Here is a 19891-nt window from a genome sequence, read left to right as displayed (position 1 = left end):
CATCATCTTAATATTAGTTTAAGATTATGCATTTGAATTACATATAATGCATATTTGTTAGTCAAACATAAATGAAAAAGGTCAGATTTCTGTAGTAGTATTAATAAATTAAATGCGATTTAAACACACAGTAACCAGTGATATCATATTTATCATTAATAAATCCAACTTGTTTTGATCTCGGTAAGTGAATATTGCATATTCCATATTTTAATTAAGTTCATATTTTAAAATGGAACAAATTTAAATTTAATAATAAAGTTGAATTTAATAATTTAATTTATTTTATATCAATATTTATTTATTAATTGAAATTATTATTTTTTACAATGAAATGATCTATGCTGATTCTAAACCATTTGAATAAATGCATTATGAAAAAATTATGCAAATAGATGCAAATAGTTAATAATAAATTATGGCTTGATTATTTTCAATGCAGAAATCTGACCAGTTTCATTTATGTGTGACTGACAAATATGCATCACAGATGTATTAGTTTGTTTATGTTAAGTGTGTAATCCAAACGGATGGAAATTCAAATGCAATTCAAATACATAACATTTACATTTAATCATTTCGCCTTAATTCAGACCCAAATATATGTTTTCACTCCTCCTTAAATCAGTTCTGGATTCTTATGCTGCTATATTATTTGATTTTTGACATGCTAGCACACATCAATCGTGTAAACCTGAGCAGGGTGGGTCCGGGCCGCACTCGTCGCTCATTTGCAATGCATATCGAAGGCTGGACGTCCTGCCGGCTCATTTTAGCCGAGTTTCCCCAAAGTCTTTCATTCTCGCTGGGGACAATGAGTTCAGGACTGAAGCTGTGGTGATCTGTCCAAAATGAACCGAAACCGCTACACACTTCAGGAACCTGATGTTAAAGACTATCTGGTGAAAGGAGACAGGTTCACAAAATGGAAAGAAGTAAGTGGATGGAATCATATTTAGAACTCGTATAAACACATCAGATTCTAGTCAATATTAGTTCATGGATTCATATTTGACTGCACAAGAGGTGCTTTTGGTCCTGATGCTGAAAATGATCACATTTGTTGATGTAAAAACACTGTTATTATGAGTTTTGAGAATATTTGTCAGTGTTTAATGAAAATAGGCCTCTTCACCAATCAGATTTGTGTTTATTTCTAATGTTCATATTCTTCATTTGCATCATGTTTAGATATATTTTATAGTTTTATAATACAAAACTCTTGACAGGACTCCAAGAAAACCACACCGGTCACCATGAAGATGGACCCGAAAGGATTTTACCTGTACTGGATCAATCAGAGCAAGGTAAGATAGGAGTGTGACTGTTTTTCTGCTGCTTCTACAAAGAAAACATGATTTTGTTTTACATTTATTAAATATTTGTATGCAATCTATTCTTTATTTGTCAGCTCAACCAAAAATATACTAAAAAATTAACCTGAAATTCCACTTACATTCACAAAAAAGTATTTTGACATTTACCATGATACAGCATGATTACCATATTTATGTACCACAGTTTTTACATGGTACTTCACAGAGCACCATCATAATACTATGGTACAAGTCCAGAAAATGCAATTTTACCATAGTACAGTGTCCAAAACACCATTTGTCATTTTTTAAATTATTTATTTATTTTTTATTATTATTAATATTTATTTTTAATTAATATGTTTTTAAAATAATTTGTAAAATAATGTTTACATTTAATTGTATTACAGTTTTATTATAGTACAGTGTCCAGAACACCATTTGCCATTTTTTTAAATAAAAATTTATTTATTTATTTATTTATTGTTAAATAATTTTTTAAATAATTAAAAAAAAATATATATATTTTGTTTTTAAATTTTATTTTAATGCAGTTTTACCATAGTACAGTGTCCAAAACACAATTATAAAATATTTATTTATTTATTTAAATAATTTTTTACATTTATTTAATTTTATTGCATTTAGTTTGATATTTTAGTATTTAAAGTGTAACAAAAGGAAAACATACAGTTATTCTCTTGGTAACAGCTGAAAAGTTTTGTTATATTTTATTTCATTTAACCACAATCTCAAAACCACAACCAATATCTGCTGTTCCATTATGATTGCCGTTGGGAAGTGATTTTCCTCTAATAGCCGAGAATATCATAATTTGGTAATGTAACGATTATGTATATATTTTACATTTTAATACATTAGATTCATTTTGCAAAGCCCTGCCTGTTATGAGAGTGGCATCATCCAAACATAATATTCATAAGCGCTGCAGGCGTCCCACATCTGTGTTTGTGTGTGTGTGTGTGTGTGTGTGTGTGTGTGTGTGATATGTGAGTGAATATTGATTTGTGCTGATGAAGGTTTGCAGTGTGTCAGATCTCAGATCTCTTTCAGCTTCTTCTGTGGGCAGAGAAAATTCTGGGTTGCTGGATATGAACATGCTCTGATCTGACAGCATAATGTACATTCAGACACATTGAGCTCATAAACATCAGCTTCACTTATGAACATTATGTGGATATAAAGATTCAGTTCACTTTTATATAAGGTTTATATAATCACTCCTTTACCTTAAACAATTTTTGGGTCAGTACACATCCAGGCACAAACTCTAATTTTATTGTGTGTGTATATTAACTTAAGCATATTTTATGTCATTTAGTTGCTAAGGCAAAATTTATATTTATTTATTTTAAAAAAAATAATTGTTTGTTTGTTTAATTGTTTAATTCGATTTTTTTTAACATGCTTTTGTCGTTTTTGTCACACCAAGGCCAAAAATAATTTTATTTTAAGCATAAAATATTTTATTATTAAAATCTTTTGTTATTTTATTCATATTTGAATGAGCTTTTATTTTCATATTTTCAGTTTTCATTTTAATTGTTTTTTAATTAAATTAAATTAAAATTTATTTTTTTTATATTTCTATTTAGTTTATTTTTTTATTTCAGTTTTATAGTTTTAGTCATTTTAATACTTTAACTTTAACCAAGGCACCATCATTTCCAATTTTTACTTTTAATATTTATTTATTTGTTTGTTTGTTTGTTTGTTTGTTTAACATAATATAGTTTATTTTTTTATTTCAGTTTTATAGTTTTAGTTTTAGTCATTGTAATACTTTAACTTAAACCAAGGCATCATTTCTAATTTGCAATTGTAATTTTTAATATTTATTTGTTTGTTTTAACATAATATGGTTTATTTTTTTATTTGAGTTTTATAGTTGAAGTTTTAATAATTTTAATACTTTAACTTATTTATTTATTTATTAACATACTATTTTAACTTCATTTAAATTAACAAAATTGATTTGTAATAGTTTTAGTTTTACATTTTAGTTTTAGTAAAAAAAAAAAAAAGAAACAATAAGGTAATTACATTGTGATGCAATTATTGTGAAATAATGTTTGATTTATTTATTTATTTATTTTTAGAATATTTGCCCTATTCGTTAAGCATTTTCTGTCTCCTTCTCATCCATTACATTTATGCTTAAACAGATGCTTTTCTTTAAACTTGAAAGTATGCATTTGATCAGTTGATGCAATCTCTAGGAATCAAACCCATAACCTTAGCATTGCTAACATCATGCTCTACTGTTTAAGCTACATAAATTCCATTTCCTGTTCTGTGCTTTATTTGTGATGTCACATCCTGTGTCTCTCTGTCCTGCAGGAAACTGAGTTTTTGGATATTGCCACCATCAGAGACACAAGATCTGGAAAATATGCCAAACTCCCTAAAGTATGTGCCCTATCTATGTTACATAATTTGTTTTTTGTTGCATAACTTGGTTTTATTCATGACTAAACAGACGTGCTGGCCTTTGCGTTTGAGTTCATTGTTGCATTTGAGTATTTGTGTGAATTTGCCTTGCAAACTGCAGCGTTGAGCAGAAACATCCACTTACACAAAAATCACATCAACCACAGTCACCTCATGCTCACATTAGAGAACCACATCACCTACTGACATATGAAAATACTCATCATTTCTGATCATCCTTCTCTCTTCTTCTTTGTACATTTACATTTATGCATTTAACAAATTTATTCAAAGCAACTTAAAATTGAGAAACATTTCTGACATTTACATTTTAAAATACTGTTAGAAACATAAACAAGATGTTACATTTGATACATTAATATATTAATGATACAGTGATTTTCTTTGTTACTTCACACACACATACACACACACACACACACACAGCTGTTGACCTCGCATTTCTCCCCTTCATGCACATTTGCATGAAGCCGGATTTGTTTGCCAGTCTGGGTTGTTCTTGTTGATGGGTCATGTATGGAAAGCAGACGTCATGGATGAGATGTTTAAAGTTTCTAGAGCTTTCCCCTCCTAAACGTCATTTGCTTTCATATTTTGATGGTTGATTTCTGAAGCGTCACAAATATCCATGTACTTTTCATATTGTCAAGCAATTTACTTCCTCTTTCAGCATCCAAAGGTTCGTAACATCTTCAACATGGATTTTCCTGACAGTCATCATCTGGCCAAAGCGCTGACCATCGTGACGGGGCCCGACACCGTCAACCTCACATATCACAACTTCTTTGCTGCTAAAGAAGTGGCTCAGGTATCATACTTCAGAAATGTGTTTATTTAAACTATAATCACATACTGCAATATATTTTACATCTATAAACAGACAGACAGAATGATAGAGCGATAGATGGATAGATAGATAGACAGAAAGACAGATGAATAGACAGCTAGACGGATGGACAGATGGCAGATAGATAGACAGACAGACGGATAAACGGACAGACGGATGGACAGTTGGATAGATAGATAGATAGACAGACAGACAGACAGACAGACAGATAGATAGATAGATCGATAGACAGACGGATAGACATGGATAGATAGATTGATAGACACATGCATAGACAGCTAGACAGATGGGCAGACGGACGGACAGATAGATAGACCGACAAACAGACAGACAGATAGATAGATAGATAGATAGATAGATAGATAGATAGATAGATAGATAGAAACATGGATAGATAGACGGATAGATGCATGGATAGACAGATAGATAGATAGATTGATAGATAGATAGATAGATAGATGGACAGTAGATAGATAGATAGATAGATAGATAGATAGATAGATAGATAGATAGATAGATAGATAGATAGATAGATAGATAGATAGATAGATAGATAGATAGATAGATGGATAGATGGATAGATAGATAGATAGATAGATAGATAGATAGATAGATAGATAGATAGACGGATAGACATGGATAGATAGACTGATAGACACATGGATAGAAGGCTAGACAGATGGACAGATGGACGGACAGATAGACAGATAGACAGATAGACAGATAGATAGATAGATAGATAGATAGATAGATAGATAGATAGATAGATAGATAGATAGATGGATGGACAGTTGGATAGATGGATAGATAGATAGATAGATATAGATAGATAGATAGATAGATAGATAGATAGATAGATAGATAGATAGATAGACGGATAGACATGGATAGATAGACTGATAGACACATGGATAGATAGACTGATAGACACATGGATAGAAGGCTAGACAGATGGACAGATGGACGGACAGATAGACAGATAGACAGATAGATAGATAGATAGATAGATAGATAGATAGATAGACGGATAGACATGGATAGATAGACTGATAGACACATGGATAGAAGGCTAGACAGATGGACAGATGGACGGACAGATAGACAGATAGACAGATAGATAGATAGACAGACAGACAGACAGACAGATAGATAGATAGATAGATAGATAGACAGACAGACAGACAGACAGATAGATAGATAGATAGATAGATAGATAGACAGATAGATAGATAGATAGATAGATAGATAGACAGATACATAGATATCATCTTTCTATCTATCTGTCCAGCCGTCTATCCACTTGTCCAGCAGTCCAAGTGTCCAACTATATCTGTCTGTCTGTCTGTCTGTCTATCTATCTGTCCATCCATCTGTCTAGCCGTCTGTTCATCTGTCTATCTGTCCATTCATTCAGAGTTAGATAGATAGATATATAGATAGATAAATAGACAGAAACATGGATAGATAGACGCATGGATAGATGGCTAGATATCTATCTATCTTCTATCTATCTATCTATCTGTCTATCTATCCATCTATCCATTTGTCCAACTGTCCATCTGTCTATCTGTTTGTCTGTCTATCTATCTGTCCATCCATCTATCCATTTGTCCAACTGTCCAACTGTCCATCTGTCTATCCATCTGTCTATCTATCCATGTCTTCTATCTATCTATCTATCTATCTATCTGTCCATCCATCTGTCTGTCTGTCTGTTCATCTGTCTATCTGTCCATCCATTCATAGTTAGATAGATAGACAGAAACATGGATAGATAGACGGATAGACGCATGGGTAGACGGCTGGATAGATATCTATCTATCTATCTGTCCATCCGTCTATCCAATTGTCTAACTGTCCATCTGTCCATCTGCCTATTCGTCTGTCTGTCTGTCTGTCTGTCTATCTATCTATCTATCTATCTATCTATCTATCTATCTGTCCATCTGTCCATCCATCTGTCTAGCCGTCTGTTCATCTGTCTATCTGTCCATCCATTCATAGTGATAGATAGATAGATAGATAGATAGATAGATAGATAGATAGATAGATAGATAGATAGATAGAAACATGGATAGATAGACAGATAGACGCATGGGCAGACGGCTGGATAGATATCTATCTATCTGTCCATCCGTCTATCCATTTGTCTAACTGTCCATCTGTCCATCTGTCTATCTATCTATCTATCTATCCATCTATCTATCTATCTGTTCGTCCATCTGTCTAGCCGTCTATTCATCTATCTGTCCATTCATCCATAGATAGATAGATAGAGAATGCACTCTTAATGATCTGTGTGTCTCTGGAGTGTTGAATGACTGCAGCCACACGTTTATCAGGACTAATGTTCCATTCAAAGCAGCCGCTGGTCTTTGTGGTTCGGGAAATGGGGTTTATGAGTTTATGATTTTCATATCCTGTCACTAATAAGCTGCAGTGCACATCAGTGTTATTTCTGTGTGCCTCAAAGCACTGAGGCTCATCATACGCCCTCTTGTGGCTGAATGCATAAACGCATCTAACTGAAATAAACGCAGGCTGGGTTTGTTAGCCAAGCAGCACTATTGCTTGGAAGTATTAAAACAATAGTTCATCCCAAAATGAACATTTGCTGAGATCTTACTCACTCTAAAGCCATCTGAGATGTAGATGAGTTTGTTTCTTCATCAGATTTGGAGAAATGCATTACATTATTTGCTCACCAATGGATGTGAATGGGTGCCGTCAGAATGGTCAGTAATGGATTTGTTTCATCTTTTGTCTTCTCAAGATGTTAACTGATGGACTGGAGTGGTGTGGATTACTTGTGATGCTTTTATCAGCAGTTTGGACTCTCATTCTGATGGCACCCATTCACTGCAGAGGATTAATTGATCATTTTTCTCTAATCTAACCTTGTTTGTTTCTGACACAGACGTGGGCTGATGACATCCTGGCTATAGCATATAACACAATGAGAGCAAACGCCTGCAGACAGGTCTTTCTGGAGAAACTGTGAGGATTTGTGCCGTCAATTTCAGACTAGTCATGACAAGACAAATATTGATTTATATTCCCAATAGACTTCTGATGTTTTTCTTGTTTCTGTTTTCTTTATAGGTATGTCCGCCTCTCATTGCAGACCAACAAAGACGGAAAAATCCCTGTTAAAAAGTAAGAAAAAGCTTTTTTTAAAAAACAAACACTGATAATAATCAGATATGTGTTTTGAGCAGCAAATCAGCATATTAGAATGATTTCTGAAGGATCATGTGACACTGAAGACTGGAGTAATGCTGAAAATTCAGGTTTGATCGCAGAAATAAATGACATTTTACATCATATTCACATAGAAAACAGCTATTCTGAATACTAATAATATTTCATATTTTTGTTATTTTTTCTGTATTTTTGATCAAATAAATGCCACCTTGGTGAGCATAAATTGGATGCAAGTTTCTCTTAGGAAAATATTCTAATTGGTTTATTGTTGCATGCTTCTTATATCAGGCTAATATTACATGTGAGATCTTCTCATAATGATCTCATTCTTTCGTCTCAGTATCTTTAAGATGTTTCCAGCAGACAAGAAAAGGGTGGAAGCTGCTCTGTCTGCAGCAAATCTCCCGAAGGGAAAGGTGTGTGCATCTGTGTTTATGTTATGTTTGTATATGAGTGTGTTCATGCAGTATTTAACCATCAGTTGTCTTGTGTTGTTAGTTTGACACCATTAAGACTGACGTGTTCACTGAAGCAGCGTACAAGACCTTCATACTGAATCTGTGTCCCAGACCTGAAATCAATGAAATCTTCACATCCTTGTAAGTGAATGCACTCCTTATGTTCATTTGACACATGCATGAGTTCATGATCATTAATCAGTGTTTGATTATGATCTCCATAGCACCAAAGGAAAGGGTTTCATGACGAAGGAGATGCTGGCCAAGTTCCTGAACGAGAAACAGCGAGATTCCCGTCTCAATGAGGAGCTGTTTCCACCCGTCAGACCCGATCAGGTGAAGAATCTCATAGAGAAATATGAGCCGAGCTCATCCAACGCCAGCCGCGGTGAGTTTTCGACAATTTAATTATCAAAAAATATTTAAACATGTAAGATGAATTTATCTGAGATGCAGTGTTATTTTAATATTGTTTATTTAGTTAATATATTGAATTAGCTTTTACTTTTTTATTTATTTATTTATTTATTTTGTTTGATTTTATGTACTTTTGTCAGTTTTTCAAGTTTTTTTTTTTATTTTTTACATTTCTATAGCTTTAATTTTTTAATTTTTTATTCTTATTTTTTTATTTCAGTTTTTAGTTTTTGTATTTTTTAAGTTTTTAATATATCTTACATTAACAATATTTTTTTTATATTTATTGTCTTGATCTTCTGGCAACAGATGCATTCATGCTTTAAAATAAAATAAAATAAAATAAAATAAAATAAAATAAAATAAAATAAAATAAAATAAAATAAAATAAAATAAAATAAAATAAAATAAAATAAAATAAAATAAAATAAAATAAAATAAAATATATGATTATTCTAATGTCTATTGTCTTGGCCCATTGGCGAAAGTTTTATTCTTATTAAGCAGAAACGTCATTAAATTATATTAAATTATATTAAATTTATGTTTAAAATAATACATCTTAATATCTTAGGGAATTTAAAGAATTCTCATTACAGTCTCATTACAAAATAAAAAAAAAAGGAAATTCTAAATATAAAAACAACTTCAAAATATTAATAACAACTATAAGTAATAGTTTCTAGTTTTTATATATTTAAGTGTTTAATATATCTTACATAAACATTATTTTCTTACATTTATTGTCTTGATCTACTGGCAGCAGTTTTATTCATGCTATAAAATAAAATAAAATAAAATAAAATTAAATTAAATTAAATTAAATTAAATTAAATTAAATTAAATTAAATTAAATCATTCTTATGTCCACTGGCTAAAATTGTATTCTTATTAAGCAAAAACATCACTAAATTATATTAGATTTATGCTTAAAATATCTTAATATCTTAGGTAATTTTAACAAAAAAATTAAAATAAATAAGGATGTTCTAAATATAAAAACTAGTTAAATATATGAATAAAAACTATTATATAATAATATTATAATAATATAATATAATATTAATTAAATAAACTAGATTTAAATAAATTTTTAAATAAATAAATTTATATAAACCATAACTAAAAAACGATGACAAAAATACACAATAAATTTAGTAAAACTTCAACTGAAATTAAAATAAAAATAGAAAATCTAAAAATAACTTCTAAATATTAATAAAAACTCTAATGTAATATTAATTAAAGATATATATACATTTTTAAAACATAACTAATGACAAAAATAATAAAATATTATTTAAATAATATAAAAAAAACTATAATATAATATAATACAATAATATAATACGAGAATATCAGACGAAAAATCTCAAAGAGAGATTTTATTAACATTAATTAATAAAAACTATATAATACAGTATATCGTGAAATATCAACCTGTAATAAATGTAAAGTCAATCACATTAGATAAATAACAAAACTGTATTTTTGATCTTGTGTGACTGTATATTTGTTTACTTTGATTATGTTTTGCTGCTGCAGGTCAGATTTCTCCAGATGGTTTGATGTTTTACCTGATGGGATCTGAAACGTCAGTGGTGAAACTGGACAAACTGGCCCAAAGTCATGATATGGCCCAACCAATCACACATTACTTTGTCAAATCCTCCCACAACACCTATCTCACAGGTAAGGAAAAGAAATCACTGGACTGATCTTTCAGACCAATGAACAGGGTCTTATGCCCGCCTAAAAATTTTAACTACCTCTGGTCGTGGCTTTAACACTTCTTGAGCAGATAGAATTATTTTTTTTGATAAATAAATAGATCAAGCACAATAAAGCGGATGTTGTGTGCAGCGGGGCAGCTGACGGGAGTGTCGTCTCCTGAGATGTACCGCCAGTGTCTCCTCGCCGGGTGCCGCTGTCTGGAGCTCGACTGCTGGAAAGGGAAACCGCCGGATGAAGAGCCAATCATCACCCACGGCTTCACCATGACAACCGAGATTCTCTTCAAGGTCGGTTCCTCCAATCAGAGCCCTCGCTCTTGCTGTGATTATGGGATGCACAGTGGAGGCTCATTATAATCAATACAAGCTAAATGTGAAAATCAAGAGCAGCTGTTGTGATAACTTCACCTCAACTAAATCAAAACATAAATACAGATGTATATAAATAGTCTGGTGAAAAAAAAAAAAAAAAAAAGAAGCACACTTGAGACTTTTAAAGGAGTATTTATTTAAAAAATTATTTTCTTTAAAAGAATAAGTGTGAACTGAATGTAATGTTTTTATTATATAGTATTATACTGTATTATTTGTATTAAATGCAATAATTTAAATTGTGAAAAAAATGTGATTTAGTGTGTTAGTCAACTTAAAGCATGACAAAATATTATTCAAAATTATTTAAAATGTAAAAAAATTAAAATAAAAACATCTAATTTGAATAAAATAAAATAAAATGGAGGGCTAAATTACTCAAAATTAAATAATTAAATAAATGTTGAAATATATACATAAATCGTTAAATGCATAATTTAATTATTGAAAGCATAAATAAATGTATAAATATTTACTTATTTAAATATTTATTTATTTACGTATTTATTTTATGCATTTATTTATTTAAATATTTATTTCATTTAAGTAAAATGAAAAAGGAAAATCTAAAAATAAAAACAACTTCAAAATATTAATAAAACCTATAATATAATATTTTTAAAACTATAAAAAACATAACTAATGACAAATATCTAAACATGTAAGATGAATTTATCTGAGATGCAATGTTATTTTAGTATTATTTATTTAATTTACTATTTTAAAGTAGCTTTTATTTATTTACGTTTTAAAGAATCTTACAATAACATTTTTTAGATTTATTGTCTTGATCTATTTATCGTTTTATTCTTATTCAGCAGAAACATCACTAAATTATATTAGATTTATGCTTTTTTTTTTAATCTTTTGTCTCATTACAAAATTAAAATAAACATGGAAATTCTACATACAAAACTAGTTCAAAATATTAATAAAAACTATAATATAATATTATAATAATATAATATACTATAGTTTAAAAAACTATATAAACATTTAAAAACCTTAACTAAAAAAATCACAAAAATGCACAATAAATTTAGTAAAACTTTAACTGAAATTAAAATAAAAATGAAAAATCTAATAATAAAAACATCTTCAAAATATTAATAAAAACTATAATGTAATATTAATTTAAACTATATATACATTTAAAAAAATAGCTAATGACAAAAATAATAAAATAAAAATATCCACATAAAATAAATTTAAAAAAATTAAATAAATAAATAGAATGTATTCATCCTAGTTATTGTTAATTAAAACATTTTAAATTATTAAAATTATTTTTAAAAAAGTATTAACATAATTATTTAAAATGTACTTTAAAATAGTCTAATTTGACATTATTGCCAAGTGCAATTTAATGGCCTTTTATTTGATTAATATTACATTATCTGCAGGTTTTTGTTCATATATACTCATATGATTTGAAGTACATTGCAAGTGCAAATTCAGTATGATTACGTCCACAAGGGAAAAGAAGAAAATGTCATTAAAAGTGTTATTTTTTGACAGGACGTGATTGAAGCAATTGCTGAGAGTGCCTTCAAAACATCCAAGTATCCTGTCGTCCTTTCGTTTGAGAACCACGTTGATTCGTAAGACACATTCTTAATTTTCAATTGACAAATGAACACATTTTGCTCCTCGTACAGCAGGTTAATGCTGATATTTACATGATATGATATAAATGAGCTCATGCGTTTGTTTCAGAGTGAAGCAGCAGGAGAAGATGGCCAACTACTGCAGGACGATCTTTGGAGACGCTCTGCTCGTCGACATACTCGACAAATATCCCGTGAGTTTAGATGTGGAGACAGTTTTTTGTTTTTTTTTGTTTTTTTCTTTTATTTCTTTTTTTTTTATATATATATAATTTGTTGGGTTAATAAATATATAATATATATAGAGAGAAAGAGAATGAGAGAATATCTGAAAAAAAAATCATTAAAAATATAATTTGTTACATCACAGGACTATTTAAAATAAAGTAATGAACATGAAAATGTCATTAAAAATAATGAAATTAAATCAATTAAAATAAATGGTGACCAGTTACACAAAGTAAACAATTAACTACACATTAAGATTCCATTAGTTAACTATATTGGTTAACATGTTAACTACCAGTAAATTTAATTTTAAACCATTTAAAATTGACAATAACATTTTAGAAAATAAAAGAATAAAATTAAATAAATGGTGTCGTTCATTTAGTTACATTAACTAAAATGAACAATTTCACAGTAAATTTCCATTTGTTAACATTACCAAATATGAGCTAAAAATAAAAAATACTTCTAAATAAAATAATACTATTAAAGCATTGAATAAAAAATATGATTGAAAATGATAAATAAAAAATAATGACCAGTTACATGAACTAAAATGAACAGTTTACAATAAAAATCTCTTTGTTAACAATTGGTAACTCTATTATTTAATATGAACTAATAATTCAAATATTTACAAGGCATTTTAAATGGACTAGTGAACATAAAACGCGGATCGCGAATCATTTGATTCAGTTCGGGACTTTGAACGCGGATTGCGAATCATAAAATAAAATAAAATAAAATTTTACAGTGAGGATCAGTTTGTTAACATTACGGTAACACTTTACAATGAGGTGTCATTTGTTAACATTAGTTAATGTGTTAACTAACATGAAGAAACAATGAACAATACTTTATTTAATGTTTTACTTTATTAATCGTTGTTATTGTTAGTTAATAAAAATACAGTCGTTCATTGTTCATGTTAGTTCACACATTAATTAATGTTAACAAACACAACTTGTAATTTTAATAATGCATTGGTAAATATTAAAATGAACATTAACCAAGGTTAATAAATTATGTAGAAGTATTCTTCATTTTTAGTCCATGTCAACTGTTAACTAATGAACTTTATAGTAGTGTTACCAACATTACTTATCTCTATTAGTTAACATGAACTAACAATGACTGATCCTTCTAAAGCATTCATTAATCTTAATTATTATTAATTTAAACATTACTAAAACATAATTTAAAGATACTAAAACAAATAAAAGCAAAAGTTGTATTTTTTTATATTTTTTTTTATATTTTTAATAGACTAACATGAGCTAACAATGAATGGTTGTATTTTTATTAATTAACGTTAACAAAGATTAATAAACATTGTAATAAAGTAAAATATGGTTTATTGTTAGTTCAAATATTGGCGAACATCAACTAATGGGAGCTTGTAAAGTGTTACCAATGTAGTAATTCTACTTAATATCTAATGTAATCTACGGTTTTTGGTTTTCAGCTCAAACCAGGTCACCCGGTGCCGAGTCCATCTGAGCTGATGGGTAAAATACTGATCAAGAATAAGAAAAGCAGCGCACCCGCCAGCAAACCAGAACAGGCCAAGAAAGCGCCCGGTCCGGAACAAGCAAACGGAGCTGCTGACGATTCTGAGTCCAACCAACCCGCCGATCCAAACCAACCCGCTCCGGCAAACCCAGAGGGCAGCGACCCGCCGCATGCAACCGGTAAACTAGTCCTTGAACTAGACTGTTTCTGTTCAGTGTTCAAATACTTTTGGTGGTTGCTGTGTTTGTGAAGATGATTCAACAGACTGGTTTTAATGTCACAAAAAAACAGAAAATAACTGTATTTTGTGTTTAACCGATACAGACGACCGTGAAGAACATGATGACCACGATGAACAGGACGAAGAGAAGATGAAGAACTCTGATGAGGTGAGGTAGACTGAAGATTCAAATCTCAGAAAATCAGAAATGCATATTTGAAAAAAAAAAACAAAAAAGTCTCACCAATGCATTTATTGACCAAAATACAGTAAAAACTGCTAAATATTTTTACAGTTTAAAATAACTGTTTTCTATGTGATTATCTGTTAAACTGTAATTTATTTCTGTGATCAAAGCTGAATTTTCAGCATCATTACTCCAGTCTCCAGTGTCACATGATCCTTCAGAAATCATTTTAATATGATAATTTGCTGCTTAAGAAACATTCCGCTGCACAATATTTTTGTGTAGACTGTGATGCATTTTATTTTTCAAGATTCTTTGATGAATAGAAAGTTCAAAAGAACAGCAAATATTTGAAATAGAACTCTTTTGTAACATTTAAAATGTCTTTGCAGCCACTTTTGATCAATTTTAATACGTCCTTGCAGAATAAAAGTATTAATTTCTTAAAAAACAATTTCTTTGAGAAGTAGTGTGTGCTGTAGTGAAACTGGCCATGTAGTAAAGACACTCCAAGTTGCTATTTATAATTAATTGTTTGCTAAATAAAGTATAATGACTTCTCTTTTCTAATCAACACCTGTTGAGAATGTTATTTGTCATTTCCTCTCAGGGAACTGCTGGACAGGAAGTAACTGCCTATGAAGAGATGTCAGCTCTGGTCAACTACGTACAGCCCAACAAATTCATCTCGTTTGAGAATGCAGCCAGTGAGTTCAGACCAAATTTTCTGTGAACATCATAGTAAACATCATACTTTTTTCGCTTATTTCAGTTAATGTCATAAAACTAGCGAGCTAAACCAGTAGTAGCACTGACAGTGTGTGTAAACAAGCCAAAAGAGCAACAGACAAACTGAATCAATTGAGTGAGTCATTTTCGCTGGAAGTCATTTCCGATTGATTCAACTCGTGACTTCGCGAATCATTTGATTCAGTTCGGGACTTTGGTGGTGGTTTGCGAATCATTTGATTGAGATTCGTACTTTGTTGGGGATTCGCGAATCATTTGATTCAGTTCGGGACTTTGGTGGGGATTCGCGAATCATTTGATTCAGTTCGGGACTTTGGTGGGGGTTCGCGAATCATTTGATTCAGTTCGGGACTTTAAAGAAGGATAATGAATCATTTCACGATTAAATTCAGGACTTCGGTGGGCGTTCGCGAATCATTTGATTCAGTTCGGGACTTCGGTGGGGGTTCGCGAATCATTTGATTCAGTTTGCCACTTTGGTGGGGATTTGCGAATCATTTGATTGAGATCCGTACTTTGGTGGGGGTTCGCGAATCATTTGATTCATTTCAGGACTTCGGTGGGGGTTCGCGAATCATTTGATTCAGTTCGGGACTTCGGTGGGGGTTCGCGAATCATTTGATTCAGTTTGCCACTTTGGTGGGGATTCGCGAATCATTTGATTGAGATCCGTACTTTGGTGGGGATTCGCGAATCATTTGATTCAGTTCGGGACTTTGGTGGGGATTCGCGAATCATTTGATTCAGTTCGGGACTTCGGTGGGGGTTCGCGAATCATTTGATTCAGTTCGGGACTTCGGTGGGGGTTCGCGAATCATTTGATTTATTTCAGGACTTCGGTGGGGGTTCGCGAATTATTTGATTCAGTTCGGGACTTCGGTGGGGGTTCGCGAATCATTTAATTGAGATCCGTACTTTGGTGGGGTTCGCGAATCATTTGATTCAGTTCGAGAATTCGGTGGGGGTTCGCGAATCATTTGATTCAGTTCGGGACTTCGGTGAGGGTTCGCGAATCATTTGATTCAGTTCGAGAATTCGGTGGGCGTTCGCGAATCATTTGATTCAGTTTGCCCCTATTGGTGGTGATTCATGAATCATTCATGAATTCGGTGGGGGTTCGCGAATCATTTGATTCAGTTCGAGAATTCGGTGGGGGATCGCGAATCATTTGATTCAGTTCGAGAATTCGGTGGGGGTTCGCGAATCATTTGATTCAGTTTGCCCCTTTGGTGGTGATTCATGAATCATCTGATTCGGTTCGAGACTTCGGTGGGGATTCGCTTTTTTCTTTTATCATTATTATTATTAAACAGTAGAAAATAGATAAGAAGTAGATAAAAAATAAAAAATAAAGTATACACAAAAAATTCCGTAAGAAAATTAACCGCTTTACTAAAGTATAAGTGAAGTTACCATGTTTTTTGTATAACCACAGTTTCCCTACAAATACCATTGTTAAACTATGGTTAGTGTAGCAAAACCATGATTAATCTGTGGCTACCGTTGTTAGTAAAAATGTATTTTTGTTTGTTGGTTTGTTTTTGTTTTGGAGTAAGGGATGTGTTGCCAGGTTACAAAAATAAAAGAGACTATCCTAAAAAAAAAATAGGATAAATATAGAGATTTTTTTAAAAACATTTAAAATGATTACATTAAGACAGCCGCAATTTTACAGTAAAATAAAATGATTATTATTGCATAATTTTCTTAAATATTACATTTTTAAACCTCTTTCTAAGTGTTTCATACTGATGTGTTTTCACCATTTGATTCTGTCCAAATACAGAAAAAAACAAGAGTTATGTCATCTCTTCCTTCGTGGAAACCAAAGGAGAGAGCTTGATCGCTAAGAACGCTGTGGACTGGGTGGAGTATCCTTTACTTCTGACATTTACTTTAAATTAGACACAGATGTGTTTTCTGGTGTTTGGATGTCAGTGCTTTCCTATACTAATGACTGTAGATATAATAAGAGGCAGATGAGTCGTATCTACCCTAAAGGAACCCGTGTGGACTCTTCAAACTACAGTCCGCAGCCCTTCTGGACCGCCGGCTGCCAGTTTGTGGCGCTCAACTACCAGACTATGGGTGAGTCAAATCACAGCCAGCAAATGGCAGCAAAATTTTCAAATAAAAACACATTCAAAATAAAACACTTTGTAATTTTTCTTTTTTAATTATTTAAAATGTAACCTAACAAAGTACTGCAGGTTTAGTCCATAAATTATTTGTTTATTTAAAAATAGGCAAGAATGTTATTACATTATGAAAGGGTTTGCCCAACTGGTGTTTATGAGTTGATGAAAAGCTAATTTAATTATAATATTATAATATAATATTTTTTTTAATAAATAACACAAAATAAAACACTTCATAAAAAATATATTTTATTTATTTTTTAAAATAAAAAATAATATAACATTCAAATGAAACACTTTGTTAATTAAATAAATACATTAATTAAGTTTTTTATACAATTTAAAATGCTTTTTTAATTATTATTGCAGGATTTGTCCATAAATTATTTGTTATTTAATAATGGACAGGAATGTCTTTACATGAGCATGGTTTCCCAAACTGATGGTAAGCTACTAATTAATTAAATAATAAAAATGTAAAATTAAAATAGTTTATCAAATAAAATAATAGCATTCAATAAAAAAAAATCTTTATTTAAAACTTTTTTTATATATAATTTTTTAAAATAAAAAATAACATTCAATGTATAACTCGATGAAAAAAAAAAAAAAAGCAAGAAAATTTTTTTTTTTTTTTACAATTTAAAATATTATTATTGTTATTATTATTATAGGTTTTGTCCATTTATTATTTGTTTATTTTAAAATGGACAGGAATGTCATTACATTAGCATACGAGTTGATGGAAAGTTAATAATTAATTTAATAAAAAAAATTTAAAATACATTTTAAGTAAAATGTAACACAAAATAAAACAGTTAATAAAAAGAAAAAAATAATTTATTTATTTATTTATTTATTGACCATAAATTAGTTTATTTAAAATGATAATTATAAAAATGATTTATTACTCATACGAAGTACACAATAAAATAAACATTTTGAAAATAAAAATAACACAGTGAAATCATTCATAAAAAAAAATTAAGTTTTGTTTTTAAATTACTGATTAAAATGAATTTTTTTTATTATTATGTTTTTGTTATTGTTATTTTTAGATTTGTTTTCACTGTAAACATGCAAATGTGCTGTTTAATTAATAAAAAGGGGTTTGGCTCTGCATTAGCAAATTATGCAAGTCTCATCTTTTCATCAACCTTCACTCTTCCTTTGTCTTGGTGTTTTATTGATATTAATGGATTTATGACGTCAGTTCTCACCAAGTGTCCTAGCTGAAGAATTACAGGTGTAAAATACATTTAACTCTGATGTTATCTGTATTTGATGCTGTAGATTTCCCCATGCAGCTGAACATGGCTCTGTTTGAGTTTAACGGTAGGACGGGTTACCTCCTCAAACACGACGTGCTCCGTCGCAACGACAAGAAGTTCGATCCTTTCACTGACAGGATTGACACCATCATCGCCAGCACTCTCACCATCAAGGTAAAGCAGAAATGCATTGGAGCTTATATAAAAAAACAGTTCAAGTTTGACGCTTTAACAATTGAAAATTTGAATATAGAAATTTAGAATTAAGAAATTACAAGTATTGTAATGTTACAATATGGAATAAAATTATTATTATATTAAGCAAATAATTAATTAAGTCATAAAAATGTAAAAACTTTAAATAATTTAAAATAAAAATAATGCAATTTAATTCAAAACAATAAAAAAATTACATTTTTTACATTTATTATACATTTTTTAGAAACAAAAATATTTATTGTCATGAGAGAACAGACAACGTTTATATTTCTAAAACACTTCATTTTGATTTATTTTACAATAGTAATGCATACAGTGGTATATAAATAACTTTTATATTGTTATTCAATAATCATAACAAATAAACTATATCAAATAGCCATTTTTATATTACTTATGGCCAAATTATGCAGCTTTACACAGCAAAATTAGATTTTTTTTTTTTATCACATTTTAAACCACAATCAGAATCTTTATCAGAAAAATCACAATTTGATTTTTTTTCCACAAAACATACTTGGAAATGCTAAAAAATGTTGTTGTTTTATTTTTTATTTTACCACTATTATTATTTTTAAATTTCATAATTTTTTTATTATTGTAGTTTTTAGTATTGTATTATTGTGAATATATATATATATATATATATATATATATATATATATATTTTTTTTTATTATTTTAATTTTTACATTTTTATGACCTAATTAATTATTAGCTTAATATAACAATAATAATAATAATAATAATTTTATTTTAAATTTCATATTGTAAAATGGCAATACTTGTAATTTTTATATATATTTGTAATTTTTTTAAAGCAAATAATTGCTATATTGTGTCTGTGTACAAACAAAAATATTAAATGAATGTAAATAATTGCATAAATAAATAAAAACAAACAAACTTAATTTACACACACTATTTTAATTAATCATTT

At 29.9% G+C, this 19891-nt stretch overlaps 1 protein-coding gene across 1 annotated transcript in view; it reads left to right on the top strand.

Moving 5' to 3' along the window:
• Positions 1-809: 809 nt before the first annotated feature.
• Positions 810-19891, top strand: part of plcb2 (phospholipase C, beta 2) — a 38743-nt gene continuing 19661 nt past the window's right edge. The window contains exons 1-19 of the mRNA XM_051133771.1: positions 810-935; positions 1230-1307; positions 3678-3746; positions 4459-4596; positions 7553-7632; positions 7738-7791; positions 8180-8255; positions 8338-8438; positions 8522-8685; positions 10260-10406; positions 10578-10735; positions 12338-12420; positions 12536-12620; positions 14120-14345; positions 14491-14555; positions 15184-15280; positions 17110-17194; positions 17287-17411; positions 18755-18906. Coding sequence (XP_050989728.1) covers positions 852-935; positions 1230-1307; positions 3678-3746; positions 4459-4596; positions 7553-7632; positions 7738-7791; positions 8180-8255; positions 8338-8438; positions 8522-8685; positions 10260-10406; positions 10578-10735; positions 12338-12420; positions 12536-12620; positions 14120-14345; positions 14491-14555; positions 15184-15280; positions 17110-17194; positions 17287-17411; positions 18755-18906 — 2067 coding nt within the window. The 5' untranslated portion in view covers positions 810-851. The remainder of the gene's footprint in view (positions 936-1229; positions 1308-3677; positions 3747-4458; positions 4597-7552; positions 7633-7737; positions 7792-8179; positions 8256-8337; positions 8439-8521; positions 8686-10259; positions 10407-10577; positions 10736-12337; positions 12421-12535; positions 12621-14119; positions 14346-14490; positions 14556-15183; positions 15281-17109; positions 17195-17286; positions 17412-18754; positions 18907-19891) is intronic.

The sequence above is a fragment of the Labeo rohita genome, chromosome 17 (genome assembly GCF_022985175.1).
Source record: "Labeo rohita strain BAU-BD-2019 chromosome 17, IGBB_LRoh.1.0, whole genome shotgun sequence".
Lineage (NCBI taxonomy): Eukaryota > Metazoa > Chordata > Actinopteri > Cypriniformes > Cyprinidae > Labeo > Labeo rohita.
This window is presented reverse-complemented; position numbering and strand designations above follow the sequence as displayed.